This window comes from Bison bison, unplaced genomic scaffold (assembly GCF_000754665.1).
Source record: "Bison bison bison isolate TAMUID 2011002044 unplaced genomic scaffold, Bison_UMD1.0 scf7180017864331, whole genome shotgun sequence".
NCBI lineage: Eukaryota > Metazoa > Chordata > Mammalia > Artiodactyla > Bovidae > Bison > Bison bison.
The window spans coordinates 7725014-7746493 of record NW_011494903.1 but is presented as its reverse complement, the minus strand read 5'-3'; the positions used below and the strand labels follow the sequence as shown (position 1 = coordinate 7746493).

General features: G+C 41.1%; 1 protein-coding gene across 5 annotated transcripts in view; it reads left to right on the top strand.

Moving 5' to 3' along the window:
* The window catches only part of RAI14 (retinoic acid induced 14), a 63427-nt gene that overhangs the window by 20606 nt on the left and 21341 nt on the right, over positions 1–21480 (top strand). For all 5 annotated transcript variants that reach the window (XM_010853822.1, XM_010853818.1, XM_010853820.1 and 2 more), the window contains exons 3-5: positions 6736–6824; positions 16897–16961; positions 20746–20803. In XM_010853822.1, coding sequence (XP_010852124.1) covers positions 6736–6824; positions 16897–16961; positions 20746–20803 — 212 coding nt within the window. The remainder of the gene's footprint in view (positions 1–6735; positions 6825–16896; positions 16962–20745; positions 20804–21480) is intronic.

The window sequence follows — 21480 nt, the reverse complement described above, 5'->3', positions numbered from 1 at the left end:
TCTTCATTTCTTAAGCAGTGATGGTTCTGACCTAATTTCTGTTAGTCTGTCTTTTCTGAACATTGAGACAAATCCTTTTATTAAGCAGAATGCCTCCGTCCCTGTTCCTTGCCTTGTGTTGATGAGGCTCTGATAATTGGTGGCATTTCTTTGGATATGTATCCATGCTTCACATTTTGCTAAGCGCTTTTTGCATATACCTCATTTCATTCCTCACAGCCCATTTTACACATGTGGAAACTGGGATACAGAGACCACTTGCCCAAGACCACTCAATGTTAATAAGCGGCGGAGTGCAGATTCAAACCCAGTTAGCCTGAGCCCTTGAAGATTATGTGTATTGCCTTCCCAGTATCCTGCTTCTTGTTATACTTCCTCATCTGGCTGCACATTTGTCCTTCCTCTAAGCTTTAATAAAGCTCTAAAGTTTGGAAGTTTTGTCTGATTTTTCAAAATCTTGGGTGTTTGGAATAAGGACCAGATGTTCTGAAGTTAAAACCTTATAATGACTGGGTATCCAAATTGAGTACACACAGAATAGCAAGGTAGTTTTCCCACCTTGTCCTTCTGTCTAATGGCTTAAGAGCTTGAGAAGAGCTGCTTCTAAAAAAAAAAAAAAAGAAGAGCTGCTTCTAGGCACAGGGCTGGGGGAATGAAAGAGGGAAGATAGGGCTTTCTCTTCCAGCAGCTGGAGGAGAATTGACCAAATGACACAGCTGCATTTGTTGGTCATTTGTTGCTCTTCGGGTGTGAGGTAACTGCACTGAATGTGTAAGTGGTGTTGGTGTGAGGGACTTGCTGACAGTCATCTCATTGTCTACTTTGTACCTTATTTCTTGTGCATTTGTACAGCTTCCTTAAGAACAGGGCAAAGCTAAATCAGTACACTGATCATTTGGGTTGTTCTTTGATGTGATGATTGATTTGGCAAACTCAGGTTATAGACATTTTATCCCAAATTAGGTAGTAAAATGATTTTTGGATGTATTATTAAATAAAGGGATACTCTATAAGTATTAGAGTATTTTATCACAGTGATCAATAAATACCAAATAACTATATGTCTTGGTGGTTATTCTTTCTTATTTTATATTTTCTCTTTCTAAATCTAGCCCACATATTTTTAAATGATAGATCATAGTATAAAATAGCATATATAGTATGTATTACAAAGAATGGTGTACCGTATTTATATAGAGTGTAAAATGTAGTATATGGTGTTGAAGATGAAGAGGCCTTGTTATTTCACAGGATATGCTCGTAGAACTTTTAAAAACCTTCCCAGTTTTAGAACATGGCTGTAGTATGTACAGCCCTGTGTGTGCCCATATGTGTTGTAGATGGGGTGTTGGTTATTTTATCAAGAAAATCTACAATTTAAAATCTGAATTATAGCATTTCTTTTTTGCATCATGTTCTAGACTGAGCACTGGCTCTTATTTGTCAACTGTTTTTCTTATGCTTGGAGTGGGGTCTCTTAAACCTTTTAAACTGGCTCGTACTTTGGCCTTAACACTATATCCAAAAATCCTTTTGAAGTCACTTATCATATTCTGTGCAATTAAGGTAATTTGACACATTCTCCCATCAAAGCATTTTAGTCACTATGCCCAAATATCTTAAAACAGTCAACTCAATTACATGCAGAGTTGAAATATTTTTGGCAGTGGGTTTGACATGCATTTATTGTAGTATTAAATATGGGGATGTACAGTGGTGAAAATGCTTAAATTTGTTTGTCAAAAAATCTGGAGAACTGATTGGCTATCATACACATGTCTATTTAACTTACATACATTAATCTTCTCATACCACACTGGTCTCCTTTAGAAGACACCAGGCAACCAACTTGTTCTTAAGAAGGCTTTCATTTAAAGTAAAAGATCAGATGTTTCTTTTTCCTGTATGAACTATATTTCTGGAAAACTAAATTGTCATCAAGGGAATTTTTTCTCTAGAAGAATTCCAGCTAATGAATAAGAAAAAAATCATGGATTAAAATGTCACCACTTGGCAAACCACAAATCAAAGGATGACTCCAAGTAGTGATTATCAGTGGTTGCTAACATCACTGAAACGGAGCCAGCTAGACATTACGTGTCTTCAGTGAAAGTACATGATACCACTTATAAAGTTGCTTTGCCAAAAACTGAGCCTGTATCAAACCAAGCCTCTAAACCTAGCTACAAGTTTACAGAACAGGTAGAGGCAAGAGAAACATGTTAAAAAAATACTGTGGGGAGGGAGATGCAGAAAAATCCAGATACTGAAAATTCTACAGGCCCAAATGTATGGCTTTTTCATAAAACAAATTGCAAGAACCGAAAAAGAAAAAGGGAACATTATTAGACATCAACCGGATCTCAATATGTTGACCTTTTTTGGATTTTGATTCCCATAAACTATTCAAAAATGATAATATTTATGAAACAATTGGAAATATTCAATGCCTGAATATTTGGCATTATTGAAAAATTACAAAATTTTAAGTTGTGATGATATTACTACATTTTCATTAAGAGCCATTTTATTTTAGAAATACATTGAAATATTTAAGAATGAAATGATATGACATGAAATTTGCTTCAAAAAATAATAATGGTTGGTAAGGGTATACATGAAACAAGGTTGTTGGATACAAAAGATTTCATTGCATTATTATTTCTACTTTGCAAAGTGCTTATCTTTTAAGTATATGTGTAGAAAAATTCAGAGATGAAAAGATACGATAAATGAGATCCTTAAGAACAATTTTTATGTGACATCCACAATAAACACCTGGAAATGAGTCTCCTTTCAGAAACACCTTGAAATATTGGTTTAGCTAGTTGAATTACATCAACTAAGAATGATTTGATTAGCTAAAAATATGAGATTCTGCAGTATAAAAATACCAGCATGAATATCTCTCATTATATATGGATAATTGGCTGTTTATTATTATTTATCTTTATACTAGTTCATTTTCTCTGTAAGAACAACGAGTGCTGAAGTTTCAGGTGAAATGTATGAGGATAAAATTATGAATTGGGAAAAGACTCGTTTTATTTTTTCATCAGAACACAGTGTTCTGCAGAAGAATAATTGGAGATTTCCCAAAATAAAGGAAAAAGTCTCTTCATGATTTAAACTCTGACGAGAGACAGCAGAATAAAATCACATGCACACAGTTTATTAAAACATATGCAGTGAAACCTTAATTAACTGGATCCCTCAATACAATGTGTTATAGCCATCAAAGATGGATTGCTATAATAATTTCATTTTAAAAAGCAATGTCTAAGAAAATTGGATTGGATAATGAGCCTAACTTCCTAACACCTCACTTCTCTTGACTTACAATGACCACTGACCTTTCAAATATGACGCTGAAAATTACACAACTGCCAAGCCATCCATAGAATATCGTGTCACATTCATCAGAGCACATTTATCAGCATGCAGGATTGGCCTTACAGAAATGGTTCATTGTCACATGTGTCTGCAGGTTCAATGCCCTGTAAATATAGTGTGCAATCCAGAGAAAATACAGAGCTTCCCCTATGACTCGGCGGTAAAGAATCAGCCCATAGTGCGGAGGATGTGAGTTTTGATTCCTAGGTCAGGAAGATCCCCTGGAGGAGGAAATAGCTACCCAATCCACTCCAATATTCTTGCCTGTAAGATTCCATGGACAGAGGAGCCTGGTGGGTTACAGTCCATGGGGTCACAAAAGAGTTGGGCATGCCTGAGCAACTGAGCATGCGTGCTGAGGAAATCCAGGAAGTCTTAGAGTAGGAAAATAGTTATCACAGGGAGAAAGGAGTTAGCAACTAGAAGGGGCACATGGAGATCTTCTGGGGTGCTAAGAGGAGATACAAGGAGGGATTTTGGGTCTCTGGCCACATTGTGTTTCTTCAGTATGAAAGCAGAAGGGACATGTTCCACTTGAGAAGTTTTAGCAAACTACACAATTATGACATGTGTAGCGTAAATATGTGAAAGTGAAAGTGAAAGTCGCTCAGTCACGACCAACTCTTTGTGACCCCATAGACTATAGAGCCCATGGAATTCTCCAGGCCAGAATACTGGAGTGGGTAAACTTTCCCTTCTCCAGGGGATCTTTCCAACCCAGGGATTGAACCCAGGTCTTCCGCATTGCAGGCAGGTTCTTGACCAGCTTAGCCACAGGGGAAGTCCATATGTTAAACTTCAGTCCAAAGTTTTGTATCTTTACATGTTTGCATGTGTGTGTGTGCGCATGTGAGTGTGCTAATTTCTATTCCTGGTATTTTCATCTTTAGCAAAAGATTTGGCTGCCTGGTCCAGATCATTTTGATTGAGTTCTCCCCTGGTCATAGGATATAGCAGAGTGAACAGCTTAGAAGCAAGCACATAGACATTAAGAAAAGAAGATAAATATTAATAAATGTTAGGGCTTAATAATCTGGGGTATTTAGATCCATTGCCTTGAAAGCAGACTTCAATAATTGAGTCTCTTAGTGGTTTCCTGTCCTCAAGAGCAATTAAATTATGTAATGTACACTATTACTGCACATGCATGAATGCTAAGGCACTTCAGTTGTGTCCAGACTCTGTGATCCTATGGACTGCAGCCCGCCAGGCTCCTCTCTGTCCATGGGATTCTCCAGTCAAGAATACTGGAGTGGGCTGCCATGCCCTCCTCCAGGGGATTCTCCCGACCTAGAGATCAAACCCGCGTTTCTTACGTCTGCTGCATTGGCAGACAGGTTCTTTACCACTAGCACCAACACTGTTACTAAGGGTGGGGAAATTTTAGAAACCTTTCACTGTGATTAAATGATTCACTGTTTAAAGATGAAGTTTACTAATTATAAAATTAAGTTACCCCAACAATGCTGAAAACGGCTGTTATTATTTATTGTCCTGCCTTTTGGTTAAGCAGTATTTAATTAGAAATTTCATTTAAACAAGTCGCATGTTCCCAAGTCATTCCATATGATCAAAGCTTCACTGTAATGTGTAAACATTACACAAAATGTGTAAATCTACTATAAAGTAGATTTTGACTTTAAAGAAACATTACACATAAGTTGCTGCACAAATGAAGAAATGGTCGATGTGATCAGAGCCAGGGAAGCTAAAATGATAGAATGTAAGAGCTGGAGGGAACATTAGAAAGCATCTGAGTCTATCCACACACTTTACAATGAAGGAAATTTAGGCTCTGAGAGCTTAAACTGACTTCCCAAAGATACATAGCTGACATATGGCTGATCTGCAACCAGAACTGATATAACCCTATTTGCTGACCTGCCAACCCTCAGTCAGCCCATTTCTCCAGAGCAGAGGTGTGGGGTCAAGCTCACCCGAGTTTAAATCAGTTTAGCTCTTGGATTTGCTACTTGGGTGTGACTATGGACCCCAGTGACAGATCCTGTGCTATGGAAGAATATTACCTGGGCATTAATTCAGAGTTACAGACACCAAGTATCCTGAGAAGGTAACTCCCTAAGACAGGTCTGAGGCAGTTGGAGAGCTCAGACGTGCATTAACCTCCTTCTCAAGACATGGCTGCTCAGTGGAATTTTGCTTTTCTTCTGCCCGTGGAAGTGCCCTTCACCCCTGGGATCTGCGGGGAGGATGGGTGTGGCATTGGATGTTGTCTCTTTTTTTAAATATTTATTTATTTTCATTGGAGTATAATTGCATTACAATGTTGTGTTAGTTCTGCTGTAAACAAAGTGAGTCACCTATATGTGTACATATATCTCCTCCCTCTTGACCCTCACTTCCATCCCACCCATCTAGTTCATCACCGAGAACTGAGCTGAGCTTCCTGTGTTATAAGGATATTATCTCTTTCTAATGATAAGTCTAAATGTGCTGAGTGAGGTTTGTGCCCTCAAGTGTCACTGAGCTCCAGTGCCTGACTGTGGGCTTCCTTTAATGCTGTTTGTACCTGAGTGTAGACGCCTGCCATCTAATGGAGATGGTGTTAGGACTCATGTCAAAAGGCTTTTATGGTGAATTCTCTGGTGGTCCAGTGGTTAAAACTCCCTGCTTCCCATGCACAGGGCACGAGTTTGGTCTCTGGTCAGGGAACTAAGATCTCTAACATGCTGCTTGACGTGGCCAAAAAATTTAAAAAAAAATTAAAAGGCTTTTATGAGGATGAAAAGAACTAATGTACTAAAGTGGGTAATAAGATGCTTGGCACACATTAGGCATGTAAAAAAAAGTTGTGTAGTTGTGTACAACTACAGATAACTATTGCTATCTGCTAAAACACAACAATGGATTTGATACTGATGCTGTCTAAGAACCCTGATCATTGTTTGACTTGGACAAATTTGCCTTCAGAGAGTGCATTGCTTAAAAATAATGGCTTTGTTAAAAAAACACTGGAAAACAGAAAAAAGTTGATAAATTACTTATATATTTAGGAATTGAATCAAGTTGGGACTCTGGTTATTTTTTCCTAAAGGGGTAAGAAATGTCATTGAATTTTACTTTTTTCAAGCCTGTCTTTACATGGGAAGACCTAAGATCTAGCTCCTTATCCATTACTTAATAAAAAGTATCAATGAGCAAATTATCAGACCACTTCGAGCCTCTGTTTTCTCCTTTTTAAAATGAGAAAAAAAGTAAGACCTACTCTCGAGGTGGTTTGAAGCTTAAGTGAGAGATAGTATACACAAAAGGCAAAAACATGGTCGGGGTAAGTCTGTAAAGAGTGGCAATCTTAAGGAGATTGTGTTACCTCTTTTCCAGTTTTCATCTTGCTGCTACAAAAGGACATGTGGAATGCCTCAGGGTCATGGTTACACACGGCGTGGATGTGACAGCCCAAGATACTGCCGGTATGTAATCTTCTTCTCTTAAGTCAACAGGCCAGCAGGAAAGTAGGTATCACAGAAATGATATGTATTCCTTGTGGAAGATTTACAGTCTATACAGATCAACCAAAAGAAAAACATAGAATCTCCTCCAATGACTAGGCTCTGACGTGGTTTCATTATTTGAGCCTTTACAAGTGTTTTCATCTTATATGTGGTTAATCAACTAGAGACTATGCTTCTTATCCCTCGTTTAAAATTTTTATTTTCTAAGATGATATATATGGACCAAGTACTCTCCCCCAATTTTTGTTCTTATGAATCATTCTACAAAGTGATGAATGGAGGGAATTGTTTAGGTGCTCATTTCATCAACTAGCTGAAGTGGGTTCTGTGGACAGAAGGCAGGATCTTCATGTGGATCAGCTGCCCATGGTCTGCACCCCTTACTGTGTTTTAGTACATCTGAATCACCTAGGAACTGGAGGGGAGGAAGGGCGAAAGAGCTTAAAAGGGGGAAGAAGAAGAAGGGAAAGAATAAACAGCACACACACACACACACACACACACCTACAGACAACACCATGCATATATATCCCAGCTCTGTCTTCAGAGATTCAGAATTTCTGAACATTTCCAGCCAGTTGGTACTTTTGTAAAGCTCGCAGCTGATTCTAACGTGAAGCCAGTGTTGATAAGTGATGATCGAGTCAGATAGAAAAGGAAGTGTAGTCCTGTCTTTTATGAACGTTGTATTATAGAAAGGAGTCCCTGGGTTGCCAGCCTGAGTTTCTGCCCCTTGTTGTCCAAAAGGTGGAAGCAAGTACTGGTGGCTTTTCATTTCTCTATTGTACTTGAAAATCTTTGTCTTCTAATAGGCTTTTGTTGGTTTTCACTAGAATATAAGCTTAGTCTGTTCTGTAGTCTTTAATTGAGGCTTTTCATTAATCTGTGATGGATCCCTTTTGCTTCCCACCTGAAAACACACCTCAGAGTAGTCATCTTGGGGCCAGATTGGTCAAGTGTTATGAAAATACAATTATTACTCAAAATATGGCCGGAAAACTCATGTTTCAGACTTGTTTTCATAAAGTCTGTGGCACTTGAAAAATAATATCAGGGTCTGGGAGTATTTATTCTTTGAGAATAGACTTGTTTTTTTATGACAGATGAAGAGCCAGTTAAAGTCAAGTCAGGTAAAGGAGGTGTCAATCTGGTAAAACCATTTTTGGTTAAAAATAGGGAGTGATTGAAGTAACAAAATGATTTTCCAGAGCAGTGCCACAGAAAGCTCCAAAATAAATATTTTGAGAAATGGCAATACTTGAGGTGACACTCATGGTAAAGAACTTGCCTGCCAATGTAGGAGACATACGAAACACAGGTTTGATCCACGGGCCAGGAAGATCCCCTGGAGAAGGAAATGACAACCCACTCCAATATGCTTGCCTGGAAAATTCCATGGACAAAGGAGCCTGGCAGGCTACAGTCTACGGGGTCTCAAAGAGTCAGACACGACTGAACACAAATTATTATAATACCAGCAGAAGAAAGAATGCTTTCCTAAGTGACTCCCTTGAAGGGAACACTAATTTATGTTGCTAATTAAAAATCATCTCTAATGCCAAGATCCAGTTATTTTGTTTTTAAAGTTTATTGTTACTACTTTTAAAGTTGTACCACAGACACATCGAGCAGTAAGAGTAGCTACCATCCCCTTGATGAGGTGTGTCCTCTTATAGATGGGATTTCTTTAAGAAAATCATAATCTAAAAAAGTTTGTTTAGTGTGAATAAATTTGAGCTGTAATATAATTTTGTTTAACTGCATTTGATGTTAAAAAATAGATTAGATAGGAGTCTCATTATTTCCATTGTAACTGAGTATCGCTCCCCCATGTTTTTATTAAAGGGAAAAAAATGTTTAATACATGTTCATTCTAGAAAATTTGGGAAATACAGAAAACTACCAAGAAGATAACCAGTGGTTCTACTCCAAGAAAAAATTTTTTTTACTGTTTTGCAGTATTTCCTACCAGATTTTCCTGGTGCAGTTTTACATAGCTGAGATCACAGTATATAATAAACTCTAAATCCTGCCATTAAAAAAAAAAAAAAAAGATAACCATGATCATTTCCTGTACTAAAAACTCTTAAGCATAGTTTTTTGTGGCTGTCTAATACCATGTGGATAGAGTTTGTATTTACTACCAGAGCCCTCACTTATTTCCTGAAAGCCTGGGGAGTCATGCAGTGAGACCTGGACACCCCAGCACAGTTCCCTCTTCCTTGCCAGTGGAGATGACAGTGCTATCCAAGAAGCTGGAGGGGAGGACTTCCCCTGGCAGTCCAGTAGTTAAGACTCCATGCTTCCACTACAGGGGGGCACAGGTTCAATCCCTGGTCAGGGAACTAACATCCCACATGCCACAAGGCATGGCCCAAAAAAAAAAAACGAACTAAAAACAAGCTGGAGGGGAAACTGCAGACCCATCCTCCCGTCCTGGACTCTTCTCTGGGCTGGTTAGTGGAAACCGTCACAGCCCATTTCTTTCAACTCTGATTGAAACTGGTAGAATCCATAGCACTTGGCAGCCCCAGAAGAGCTTCCATACATCCTGTGAGTTGGAAATGTCTCGAGCTGCCTGTCACTTTTCTCTCAGTTCTAACAATGAGGTCAACACTCTGGTCCTTGGGCTTATTGTTTTGCTTTAGTCTGAGTGAGGTACTGACTTCTCGTGATTTCTTGAAAGCATGCAAACAGAACCCAGGAACAAAAGAAGGAAAAGCGGCATGGATAAAAGTACGGAAAATCTGTTGCGTTATCTAGAACAACACTTCTCGGAGTTTTTCCTGTTGCAGTGAACAAGATAAACGTGATGGCTTTTACTGCTCATGCCCTTCCTGTTGGCTGTAACACCCACTCCTTTCTCTCCTTCTCAAGAATGCGAGTCAGAATCCAAGCGAATGGCAAGGACATTAGTCACTGTGCTTAATGGTTGTCATTAGCCCAAAACATTTGATGAAAGGATGAATTAAATGGCTCAGTCACTAAGTTGTGTCCAGCTTTTTGCGACCCCATGGCCTGCAGCACACCAGGCTTCCCTGTCCTTCACTATCTCCTAGAGTTTGCTCAAACTCATGTCCATCAAGTCGGTGATTCCATCCAACCATCTCATCCTCTGTCATCCCCTTCTCCTGCCTTCTATCTTCAATCATCAGGGTCTTTTCCAATGAGTCTTCTTATCTCATCTTCTCACCATAAAGCTCCAAAGTAGTGGAGCTTTAGCTTCAGCATCAGTCCTTCCACTGAATATTCAGGGTTGATTTCCTTTAGGATTGACTGGTTTGATCTCCTTGCTGTCCAAGGGACTCTCAAGAATCAGCTCATAGATGCTGTCTTTTCAGTCAACCTCCCTGAAGTGTTGCTATATTATTGCTAAGATCCAGTTATCTTCAATTCTAATACCCAGTGAGAACTCGTATGAAAATCTGTTACCATAAATCCAACTGCCCTGCAGAGTTTCAGAAAAAATCCTGCTTTCAAAATATATCATTACACTGACCCTTTTAATTCTTTATATCCACAAAGTGTACAGGATGGTTAACTTGGTACAGTTTACCTACTTCTTAAACTGGTGACTGGATTTAAGTTCAGAAGCAAAGGGATTTTAGTATCTTTCTTTATCAACTATCCTTCCACATCAAATGTTTGGAAGTCTGACCACAGACTTTTCATAAGTGCTTTACAAACAATCTCAGGAGCAGAATACTGTCAGTAGATAAAGCCTTGTGTGTAGTACCGGTAGTGTGAAAGTGTTAGTCACTCAGTCATGTCCAACTCTTTGCAACCCCATGGACTGTAACCTGCCAGGCTCCACTGTTCATGGGATTCTCCAGGCAAGAATACTGGAGTGAGTCGCCATTTGCTTCTCCAGGGGATCTTCCTGAGCTAGGGATTGCACTTGAGTCTCCTGTATTGCAGACAGTTTCTTTACCGTCTGAGCCATCAGGAAAGCCCAGTACATCTCAATTATTATCATTTTAGATGGCTTTGGAGGCTTGGGTGAGAGGATACATGTGAACATCCTAGCGCCCAGTCTCTCTTGCACATCAGGTTTTTAAAATGTTTCACATTTTAAAAAAAAATTAAAAAGCTGTGATTATCACCAAGCCAAACACTCTCATAGTACAAATCAGAAAAAGAAATCCCCAAACTGGAAGAAGCTCATGACTCATGTTTTTGGTTTGTGGGATTCCCCCCATTCCTTGGCTTCCCTGGTGGCTCAGCAGTAAAGAATCTACATGCAATGCAGGAGACACAGGTTCAATCCCTGAGTTAGGAACATCCCCTGGAGTAGGAAATGGCAGCCCACTCCAGTATTCTTGCCTGGAAAATCACATGGACAGAGGAGCCTGGTGGGCTACCGTTCATGGGGTCACAAAACAGTCAGACACATCTTAGCAACTAAACGCACACACCCCATCCCTTATCACCTATTTGCCAAACAACACCATAGACATAGCGATAGCAGTCAGCTGGGAAAGTCTGCACCTAAGCTCACAGTGCTGACTCTAAAGAGGACCTTTGTGTTTGCTTCTGTTCCTCACTGATTTAGGAAGTGGCATTCTGTTTCTTTAGAAATGAATAATTTCTCCAAGACTTCTAGGCTTTTTTTTTTTTTTTTTGGATGCCTGTAATTAGCACCTGGGAAGATAAGATAGGATTAAACAGAGCATTAACAGAAGATTGAAGAAGACCAAAGAATCTTCTATTATCAAGTGCTTGTCTGAAGCATTAACTTTCAGACTTTGTTTTTTAGCAAATGTATGCATTTGACACAATGTGACCCGGTGGCTTAAACAAGATAGACTTTTCTCTCTTTCAATTAAAAGTCCCAAGTTGCTATGGCCACTCAGCTCCACACTGAGAACTCTTACCCAGACTTGTTACTCCACCATCCAGGGTATTGCCTTGGTCCTAACAGCCCAGGGGGGCTCCCCCGCTGCATCCACATCCCAGTCCCAGCTGGCAGAAAGGAAAGCCCAGCTCATGAAGTGGCGTACACTCAGATCTCACTGGACACAGAGTGATCTGTGGCCACTCCTGCCTTCAAAGGAAGCTGGGAATTCTGGGCAGAGCAGCAAATTGTCCAGTTTAATAATATAGGAGGGGGACTTACTTTGTGGTCCAGTGGCCAAGACTCCATGCTCCCAGTGCAGGGGGCCTGGGTTTCATAAGATCAGGGAGCTAGATCTTATCACATGCCACAAGTAAGAGTTCAAATGCCGCAACTGAAAAATTCCCACGTGCCACAACTAAGACATGGCGCAACCAGATAAATAAATAAATGTTAAAAAAAAAGTATAGAATGTTTTGCTGTAGAAGGAAGTGTAAATAGAAATTGGAGAATGATGTGTGATTTGTCACACTCCCATATCTTAAATTTTCCTCGATCCCTTTGCACACAAAACTTCTTTTCTCATAGAAGAAGAGAGTCTTAGGAGAGAGAGAACTGAGCTATGGAATATGGAGATACCATAATGCACAGAGGCTTGAGGAGGGAGACACTGGAGAACCCTTCTTCTTTTCTGGGGTTTCTGGTATTGGCTTAGCTTTTGTTTGGGTTTCTGGGTGGCCCTCCATTCTATTATGCCCTTAATCTAGCTCACATATAATACCAATCTAGCTCACATATTCTAGCCAAGAACAGTTATGTCTTAAAACTCAAGTACTTGAGAGAATGGATCATTTAAAATGTAATGGCAGACTGTAGTCCATTAAGTATTTCATATTTAATTTGGAATAAAGGCAAGCCCAAAACTGATTGCATGATTATAGGTCTTTACTTGCCGGTTGTGCACATGTATGCATGTCTGAAGGGCCAACTATATACAGTGATCAACACAATCTGGCCATGAAAAGATTTCAAATGATGTATACATGCAGGTGCAAAAAAACCCAACTTTTGATTCAGTGTAAATCACCATGCAGATCTACTTTGTAGAGATTAAGGGATAATTTCAAAACTCTAATAGTAAGAATGGTTATTAGAAATTTCTCTTTGTGTGTGTGTGGTATTTGTATGTGTCTATATATACACATATATACACACACAACTGAATCACTTTACACTGGAAACTAATACAATATTATAAATCATTATATATACTTCAATAAAAAAGTCACAAAATTTTATTTTTCTTTATTGGCATATAGTTTATTTACAACATTGTGGATTTTTTTCTTTTTAAAAAAAATGTTTATATTGGAGCATAGTTAATTAACATATGTTAGTTTCAGGTGTACAGCAAAGTGATTTAGTTATACATGTACCTATTCTTTTTAATAAAATTTTGTTTAAAAAAATACATCTTTCATACTCTGATCTCTCGCCTGGAACTATAACTAGGTGAATAGATTTATGCTTCAGTGATTGAAAACTTGATGTAAAGATAAGCATTTCTAAGAACAATGTTTAAATATATTTAAAGGTGTAAATAAAAATCAAATTAATTACTACTTTTATTGTTTATATTTTATCGTTAATACTACTTTTATTGTTATATTGTTTATATTGGGCTTCCCTGGCTGCTCAGACAGTAAAGAATCTGCCTGCAATGCGGGAGACCCAGGTTCGATCCCTGAGTCGGGAAGATCCCCTGGAGGAGGAAATAGCAACCCACTCCAGTAGCTTGCCTGGAAAATCCCATGGGGAGAGGACCCTGGCAGGCTACAGTCCACAGGGCCAGACATGACTGAGCGACTAACACTTTATTTCCTTGTTTATATTCAGCATTTTGAAACTCTGGTTCTTAAGTAGATATTGCAAACCATATGTATCTTTTAGTTCTCTTTATTTTTCTAAACGTTCCCATATTACGATCTGAAACTATGATTTCTCAAACTTCAGCCTTTTGGTGTTTGTTTGCCTTGTCTTTGTCTCCTAAGACTTCATCAGTTTAAAATTTTGTCACCTGCACTTGAAGACTGTGATCCTAGTCCCATCAGTAATTCCTCCACTATATGAGTGAGCTCTGCTCTGTTTCTGCAGCAGTCTGAAATCATTGAATAAGTGGTTAATGTCCAAGTTAGCTTGGGGGAAGGTGTTCCGTGGCTGGGCCATCCTTCTTAGACTCTTTGCATAGCAGGATTCTTAAACCACCTGGAATAGCCTCTGACACTTGACTTACGAGTAGCACTGGTGTCTTCACTCCCAGGCAGAATTCTGCTGAAATGCACTTGAATTAGGGTTGCCTTGTTATTTTCCTATAGGGAAATTGCTTTCTGATATTCCAGACAGATCCACAGCCAAATGGGGGCCAGTCTTATGTGGGGGCTGGTTACAGTGAAGTTCTGTCACTAATATATTCTCTCCAGAAAATTTTGCATTTGGAAAGAGAATTTTGTTTTAATGGTATCTGTGAGAGACATCTCACTCCAGGGTAATGTTGTCCAGGGACTGATGCATCGTTTGAATTTAGAGACTCTTTTAAGTGAAAAATGCTTTTGTGCTCCTGGTTAGGGAAACCCATCACAGGGCCAAGGAATAAGAGAGTGTTGTTTCTGTAGAAACACAGTGCTTATTTTCAGGTATGACTGGAACACTTGCACTGAAAATGAAGGCCTGTTATTTATTTTATGATGGTTGTTTAAATCTCCCTACCCTCTTGTCTTTGGAGAACTGTGCCTTTTTCCAGTGGATGCTATTTATGTATTAGAAGAGCTTTTGTCTACAGGATAGACAAAAGTTAATGCATTGCATACACGACATAAACAGTCTTCTACTTATAATCAGGATGGGTTCCAAAAGTTCATCTGTAAGGCATTTGTTTAAAACACAGAATGTGCTCCTCCTTAGAAACACTGATACAAATGATGGTCGAGGGCCCGGCTAACCCACCAAAACTCAATTTGTAGTTTAAGCAAACTCATTATTGTGTGTTATACTTCCTGAAAAGAGGTCTCCTGTGGTAAAAGGAGGAAGGGGAAAAGAAGCTACTTGTCTTCCTACTTCCAAAGATCCCATTGCCTTATTTCCTGATCTTCTTCATCCTCATCCATTTGGGCGGAGGTCAAATGGAGTGTTCTACCTCCCCCAACCAGCTCCCTCTATGCATACCCTTAAAATCTCTGTGCAGCTTCTCAGCAAAGAAGCTTTTAACCTTATACATGCTTTTGGGCAGCTCACTGTGGTCCTAAAACCTTCTAATTTTAAATACGATATTTCCTAGCTATATGATTCTTTAATAATTAGTGGATTTCTGGTCAAGACTAATTCAGAACAGAGAAATGGTATTTGGAGACCAGATCACCATATAAAAGAAGTTGTTCCTCTAAGCCAGGGGTTCTCAACTGGGTTATGTGATTCCCACCTATCCAGGGGATGTTTGGCAACGTCTGGGGACATTTCTGCTTGTCCCATCTGGACATTCAGTTGATAGTGGTCAGAGATGCTACTCATTATCTTATGGTACATAGGGCCACCTTTCATAGTTTCGAATTTCACTGACGCTGAGGCTGAGAAACAAGCTTTAAGTGTGGGTTGCTTACAGGCGTTACATTGGAGGTATCTTGATCAGTTTATAAATGCAGGATTTAGGAGTTTGGTTCCCTGCCCCCAAGTCCCCCTCCCCAGACACTCATAATGGACAGACTCTCTAATTGAAATTAACAAGTGTGTGGAGAGCCTGGTCTGTGTTAGCACACACATGCTGTTTCTTTGGTCTTTGTTTAGGCTTCCCAGGGAGTGCTAGTGGTAAAGAACCCATCTGCCAATGCAGGAGATGTAAGAGATGCTGCTTCAATCCCCAGGTTTGGAAAATCCCCTGGAGAAGGAACTGGCAACCCACCCCATATTCTTGCCTGGAGAATCCCATGGACAGAGGAGCCTGTCAGGCTACAGTCCATAGCATTGCAAAAAGTCAGACACGACTGAAGTAGTGACTTCAAACTTTATAGGGATACAAACTTTATATTATAGAGGGAAAGGAAGAATGGTTGACATAAATGTGTGTGTGTGTGTAGGAGGAGATGGGAGTCAAGTGAGAAGGGAAGGTTGAAGGTGCTGAGTGCTATGAAGGACAAAGAAATGAAGCAAAGGGATGAAAGGAGTGGGAGAGGAATTTTAAGTGGTGAGATCAGGAAAGATCTCATCAAGAAGCTGGTTTCAGTGGCATCAGGCAGGTTAGTGGGCAAGCTGCATGGTTATCCTAGAAGAAGAGGATCCAGGCTAAGCAAAGAGCAACTCTCTAGGGCCCGAGAGTGGAAGCCTGCCAGCCTGGCAGCCCCACTAAGGCTGTCCCTAAGCCCCTCACCCACAGATGTTCTATAGGCCCGCTAGGTAGTACAGGGGAGGGCACTGGATGTAATGTTGTTCAGTCGCTAAGTCGTGTCCAGCTCTCTTGCAACCTCGTGGAATGTAGCCTGCCAGCCTCCTCTGACCGTGGGGTAGAATTTCCTAAAGTTATCTGACCACAGAAACGTCAGAGAGTCTCACGTTGGCCTCACATTTTTTGAAGGGAACGTGAAGAGATGCTCCTTTGATAGTGTTGTTTTTATAACTCTTTTCCTTCTTCCACCCATTCCAAGTTTGAACATCTGAACTACAGGTAATTCCCCTGCAGAGCTGGAGTGCATTTGGAGGAAAGCGAAAGGACAGGTGGAAGTGGGGTTTCATGTGGGTGCTGGTGTGTTCTCTGCCGCTGCCTGGGCTGGGTTCCGGGGCCCGTGGCCGCCGTGGTCTGCTGTCACTGCTGTGGACGCAGGGCATCTGGCACCCATGCTGACAGCTGAAAGCGGAATTTCCAAGCTGCATACCTAGAGTCTACCGCAGGCTTCTAGCCCACAGCTTAATTGTACCCCAGGAGAACGGCAGCTGGCGTGGACCCTGCATGTTATCCAGGGGTCAGGATGCTGTGTTCTCCCCACTTTTGTCACAATGAACTTTGCAGATAAGAAGTGGAGGCGTTACTCTCAAGAATAACAATTCTGTCTTTGTTGGAGAACAGTTCATTTCCTCATAGTTGTCTTCATTACAGAGATAAGAGATTTAAAATGTGGTCTTTTCCTTCCAATTTTTTTTAAATCCATTTAGGACACAGTGCTTTGCACCTCGCAGCCAAGAACAGCCACCATGAATGCGTCAAGAAGCTCCTTCAGGTAAAGTGGAACAACTTAAAATTATAAATGTGTCGTTTTAAAAAATTGAAAGCAACCTTGTGTGTGTGAAAGAGCAAATAAATACACGCATACTCCTTTAAATATTATCCCAGAACCTGGGTTCCCTAAGAAGCTTCATTATTAAAATTTCAGATAGCTAAGAAGATTTCCATAGCAGTTCCACTGGTGGAGAAGAGGATCCTAATAAATTTGAAGTGCCTTCCTGGGATCCAGCTCTTTTGTCCCCTTTATTCAGCTCTTTTTTTTTTTTTTTTTGCCTTTTTGGAAGGACATGTTCCCTTTAAACAGTCACCTTAAAAAAAAAATACCTGTGCTGTTGGAGATCCCTACAATACAGGATCTCTAATACCCTAGTATTTATTCTCGCTCAATCATTAGTAGAATGCAGCTTTTCCTGAGAAGCGAAACTTCCACCACTGTTTCCTTGTATGTAACTTGATGAGCTTTTAGTTCTTAGTTTTTGTTCAAATTCTTGGTTTTATTCTTCTTTATAATTTTAGGTCAACTCCCTGGTTGGAAACTTCCTTGCCAGGAAGTTTTTATAACGATCACTTAGGGCGACAGCTTCTGTCTATCTTTAAAGATGAATATTTAATGAAATCCCGATAGTTCATACAGTAACTTCCAGCTGTTGCCAGTCAAAATGCAGTCTTGGCTGTTTTCAGGAACAGCACAGAGCAATAAACTGCGTGTTTGGAGTACTGTCTGTTCTGTTGAGCTGTCGTCTCAGCCTTCCTGAGCACAGTTTGGAACCCAGCATCTTGCTTTTATTTGGCTTCGCGATTCTGATGCAGAAATGTGGGCACATTCTTCAAGTTGTCTGCTCTGTTGATCACACAGCTTCTTGTCTTGCGTTACATGATGCAAGCTACCTCCAGTGCCAGGAATGCTTAACCTTAACAGGTCTTTGAAGTGAAATTCAAGAAAGATAGATCAACATCTGTGATGATGAAGATGGTTTTTATTATGTGGCTTCTCTCTAAAGAAAGTTGCAATAGAACTTTTCTTCTCTGCCTGCTCTGGGGCTGGATACAGTGGATGAGTGAAAATCATTGACTTGCCCAAGTGCCCTGCCTCCACACCCATGGTCTTACCTTCAATTTTTAAAAAAAAATCTTATTTGTATTCCACGTCTCTGTTCCCATCCTGGCTTGGCTATCCAGACTTTGCATCTGGCTCTGATTTGAGGGAAGAATGAACTTGACAAGCTGGAAATCCTCATGGGCAAGGACCAGATATTCTAGCCTCTAATGTAATTTTATATCTGGTTATGCAAATGGATTGGTTTTTCTCTGGAATCTTTGAAGCCTTTAAACAGTTCCTTGTGCTGTTCTAAAATTAGGCCAAAGCATGGTAAGTCGTAACATGATCTCTATTCTTATTACCACTGAAGGGCAGACAGACATTTCCAACATTGCCTGCTCTCCGCAGATCATCTGAATGGTGTTCTTCTTTCTGGATAGTTGTGAAAACCAGAGGCTTTGATGGCCTCCTACTGAGTTGTTTACCTTAAGTCCTGCACCCCTCTGATCTCTGCTTCACTTCTTGTCTGGGCAGACCACACCCTCTGCAATGGGACCACTGCTGTCTCCTGCCAGCCCCTCACCCTGCACCTTCTGCAGCTACTCCTTTCTCTCTGGCCTTTTGCTCTTTCTGTCTGTCTACTGGAGAGACTTCCCTTCTCCAGGGGCTACCATTTCAGAGTTCTCCCTCCTCAAGGCAATGAGCACAGAGAGCATTGTGAGAGTCTTCAAATTCAGATGACCTCTCCTTCTCCTACCCCCCGCCCCCCATCCCCTTGCTCTGTCTTCTAGCAAGTGGTCCCTGGGCCCTGGGCACTGTGTCAAATGGTGAGTGTTTACTCATGAACAGAGCAGCCTGCATCCTGCTGGAGCTTGCCACTTAGTGAGCAAAGACACAAATGCCCACGACAAATTGTACATCACTAAGAAGCAAACTGACAAGAGTATTGTGAGAGGTGTTCAGGAGGCCCCTGTAGAGGAGCTGAGATTCAAGCTGAAAATTAAGCAGTGCAGAGAGCCATGGGAGAGAGTATTCCAAGCTGACAGAAGAGCAAGTGCAAAAGACCTAAGGTCAGACCTTTTGCAAAAGACCTTTGACAAGTACAAAAGGTCAGAAGGGCACTAAGTAGTCAGGGAGGAAAGAAAGCCAGTGAGGGGACCTGGGGGGAAGTGAGGGAGAAAGAAAAAGGGCCCACTGGACTTTCCTGACAGTCTGTGGTTAAGACTCTGGGCGTCCACTGTAGTGGGTTTGATCCCTGATGAAGGATCCCTCATGCTACACAGTAAGGCCACAAAAAAAGAAGGGCCCAGGATGCAGCCTTGTGCAGCCTCCTTGGAACCGAGGAGGACTTGGAAGTAAAGAGCTACATTGACAGTTTAGGTCTCTCTATTTGTATAGAGAATTGACTAAGGAAGGAAAAAGCAAACCATGAAGACAGCCGGGTGGCCGTCAGGGCTGTCAAGGTGAGCAGGTATTGGCTCAGACCAGGTGGTGATGATGGGGGAAAAGAGAGTTGATTAGGGTGTGTTTGGGGTACAGAACTGACAGGCATGGTGGTAGACTAGCTGTGGGGAAGGAGGAGGAAGCAGAAATCAAGGATGACTCGGTGGTTGCTCAGGGACCAGAGAGATGAATGTGCTGTTGACAGTGGCAGGGTGGGTCGGGAGGATCGAGCTGCGCCAGGAGGACCCCAGAAGTTTTGGTTGTGTTGCGTTCGAGGTGCCTATGAGAAATGGGCAGTGGTTTATGAAACCCAGGGCTCAGAGATGCCATCTGCTGTGTACTGACATGAACACAGGCTCCATGCAGCCTGTCTGGGTCTGAGTTCTAGCTCTGCCACACTGTGACCCGAGCAAGTTACTGATTTCTTTGTACCTCAGTTTTCTCATCTGTAAATGGGTTTAATGGTATTTAATCAGGGTTGTTAGCAGCCATAAAACCATTCTTTGAACAGTTCCTGGCACATAATAGCCAATACTTGTGAAGTAGTTTTGTTGTCATTGTTAAGATATACATTTGGGAGGCATTAGCTTCTAGATGGGGTTTCAAGCTGTGGGTGTGGATAAGATGACCCAGGGTGATGGCGTAGAGAAGAAGAGACACCGGAGAGCCCTGTGTTCCCCTCTGGGGAAGGGTGGCCAGAGCAGTGGGAGGAAGACCACAATTGGATGGGCCAGGCAGGACTCCAGGAGCTGAGGGGAGAGTGTTTGGAGAAGAGGGAGTGGATTGCAGGTAAGAGGTTGATGAGAGGAGGACAGAAATGTTTGTTGTCATTAGAAGCATGAAGGTGGTTGGTGACTTGGATTCCCTGATCCAAGGAATATTGAGGACAGACGCCCAACCGCAGTGGGGCCAGGAATGAACAAGAGGCAGGGAGATGGTGTGTGTGCAGGCAGTTCTTAACAGCAGGTTGGTTTTGTGAAGGGGGATAGAGAATTAGGGCAGGAAATGGGGGGACAGGTGGGATCATGATGAGAATTCCTAGAGCATGTTGTTTTGCTGGTGGGGATGACCTGTTGGTGACAGAGCTGATAGAAGGGAGAGGTGACAGTTCACTTGTGTCTTGACTGCTTCGAGGTGAGTCTCTCTCCCCATGAGACCGTAAGCTCCTGGAGCACAGCAGCTGGGGCTTATTCAGGTTTATACTTTGCTTAGTAAGTTGCATCTTACCTTGCAGAAAGAGGATGAACTGAATAGAACTGAAATTTACTATACGTATTTATTGATTTTTGTCTTATAGTCTAAATGCCCAGCTGAAAGTATTGACAGCTCTGGGAAAACAGCTTTACATTATGCAGGTAATTTTCCTTCTCTTATTTGCTGTCTTCTACCATGAGAAACAGTACATTTTCATTTTCCTTATTTAAGCTATTAACCTTACCATTGTTATTCCTGGTGCCATTTTCTGTCATCATTCCTAGACAATATTCCCCTTTTCCTCAGTTTGCAGATTGTGTAGGGTTTTACTGAGGAATACAGCTAGAATTTGTCAATCGCCTGCCAAACAACTAGTAAACACTGTCATGATTGTTATACTTTAATTTTCCCACCACTTCATGGGAAATAGATGGGGAAACAGTAGAAACAGTGTCAGACTTTATTTTTCTGGGCTCCAAAATCACTACAGATGGTGACTGCAGCCATGAAATTAAAAGACGCTTACTCCTTGGAAGGAAAGTTATGACCAACCTAGATAGCATATTCAAAAGCAGAGACATTACTTTGCCAACAAAGGTTCGTCTAGTCAAGGCTGTGGTTTTTCCTGTGGTCATGTATGGATGTGAGAGTTGGACTGTGAAGAAGGCTGAGCACCGAAGAATTGATGCTTTTGAAGTGTGGTGTTGGAGAAGACTCTTGAGAGTCCCTTGGACTGCAAGGAGATGCAACCAGTCCATTCTGAAGGAGATCAGCCCTGGGATTTCTTTGGAAGGAATGATGCTAAAGCTGAAACTCCAGTACTTTGGCCATCTCATGC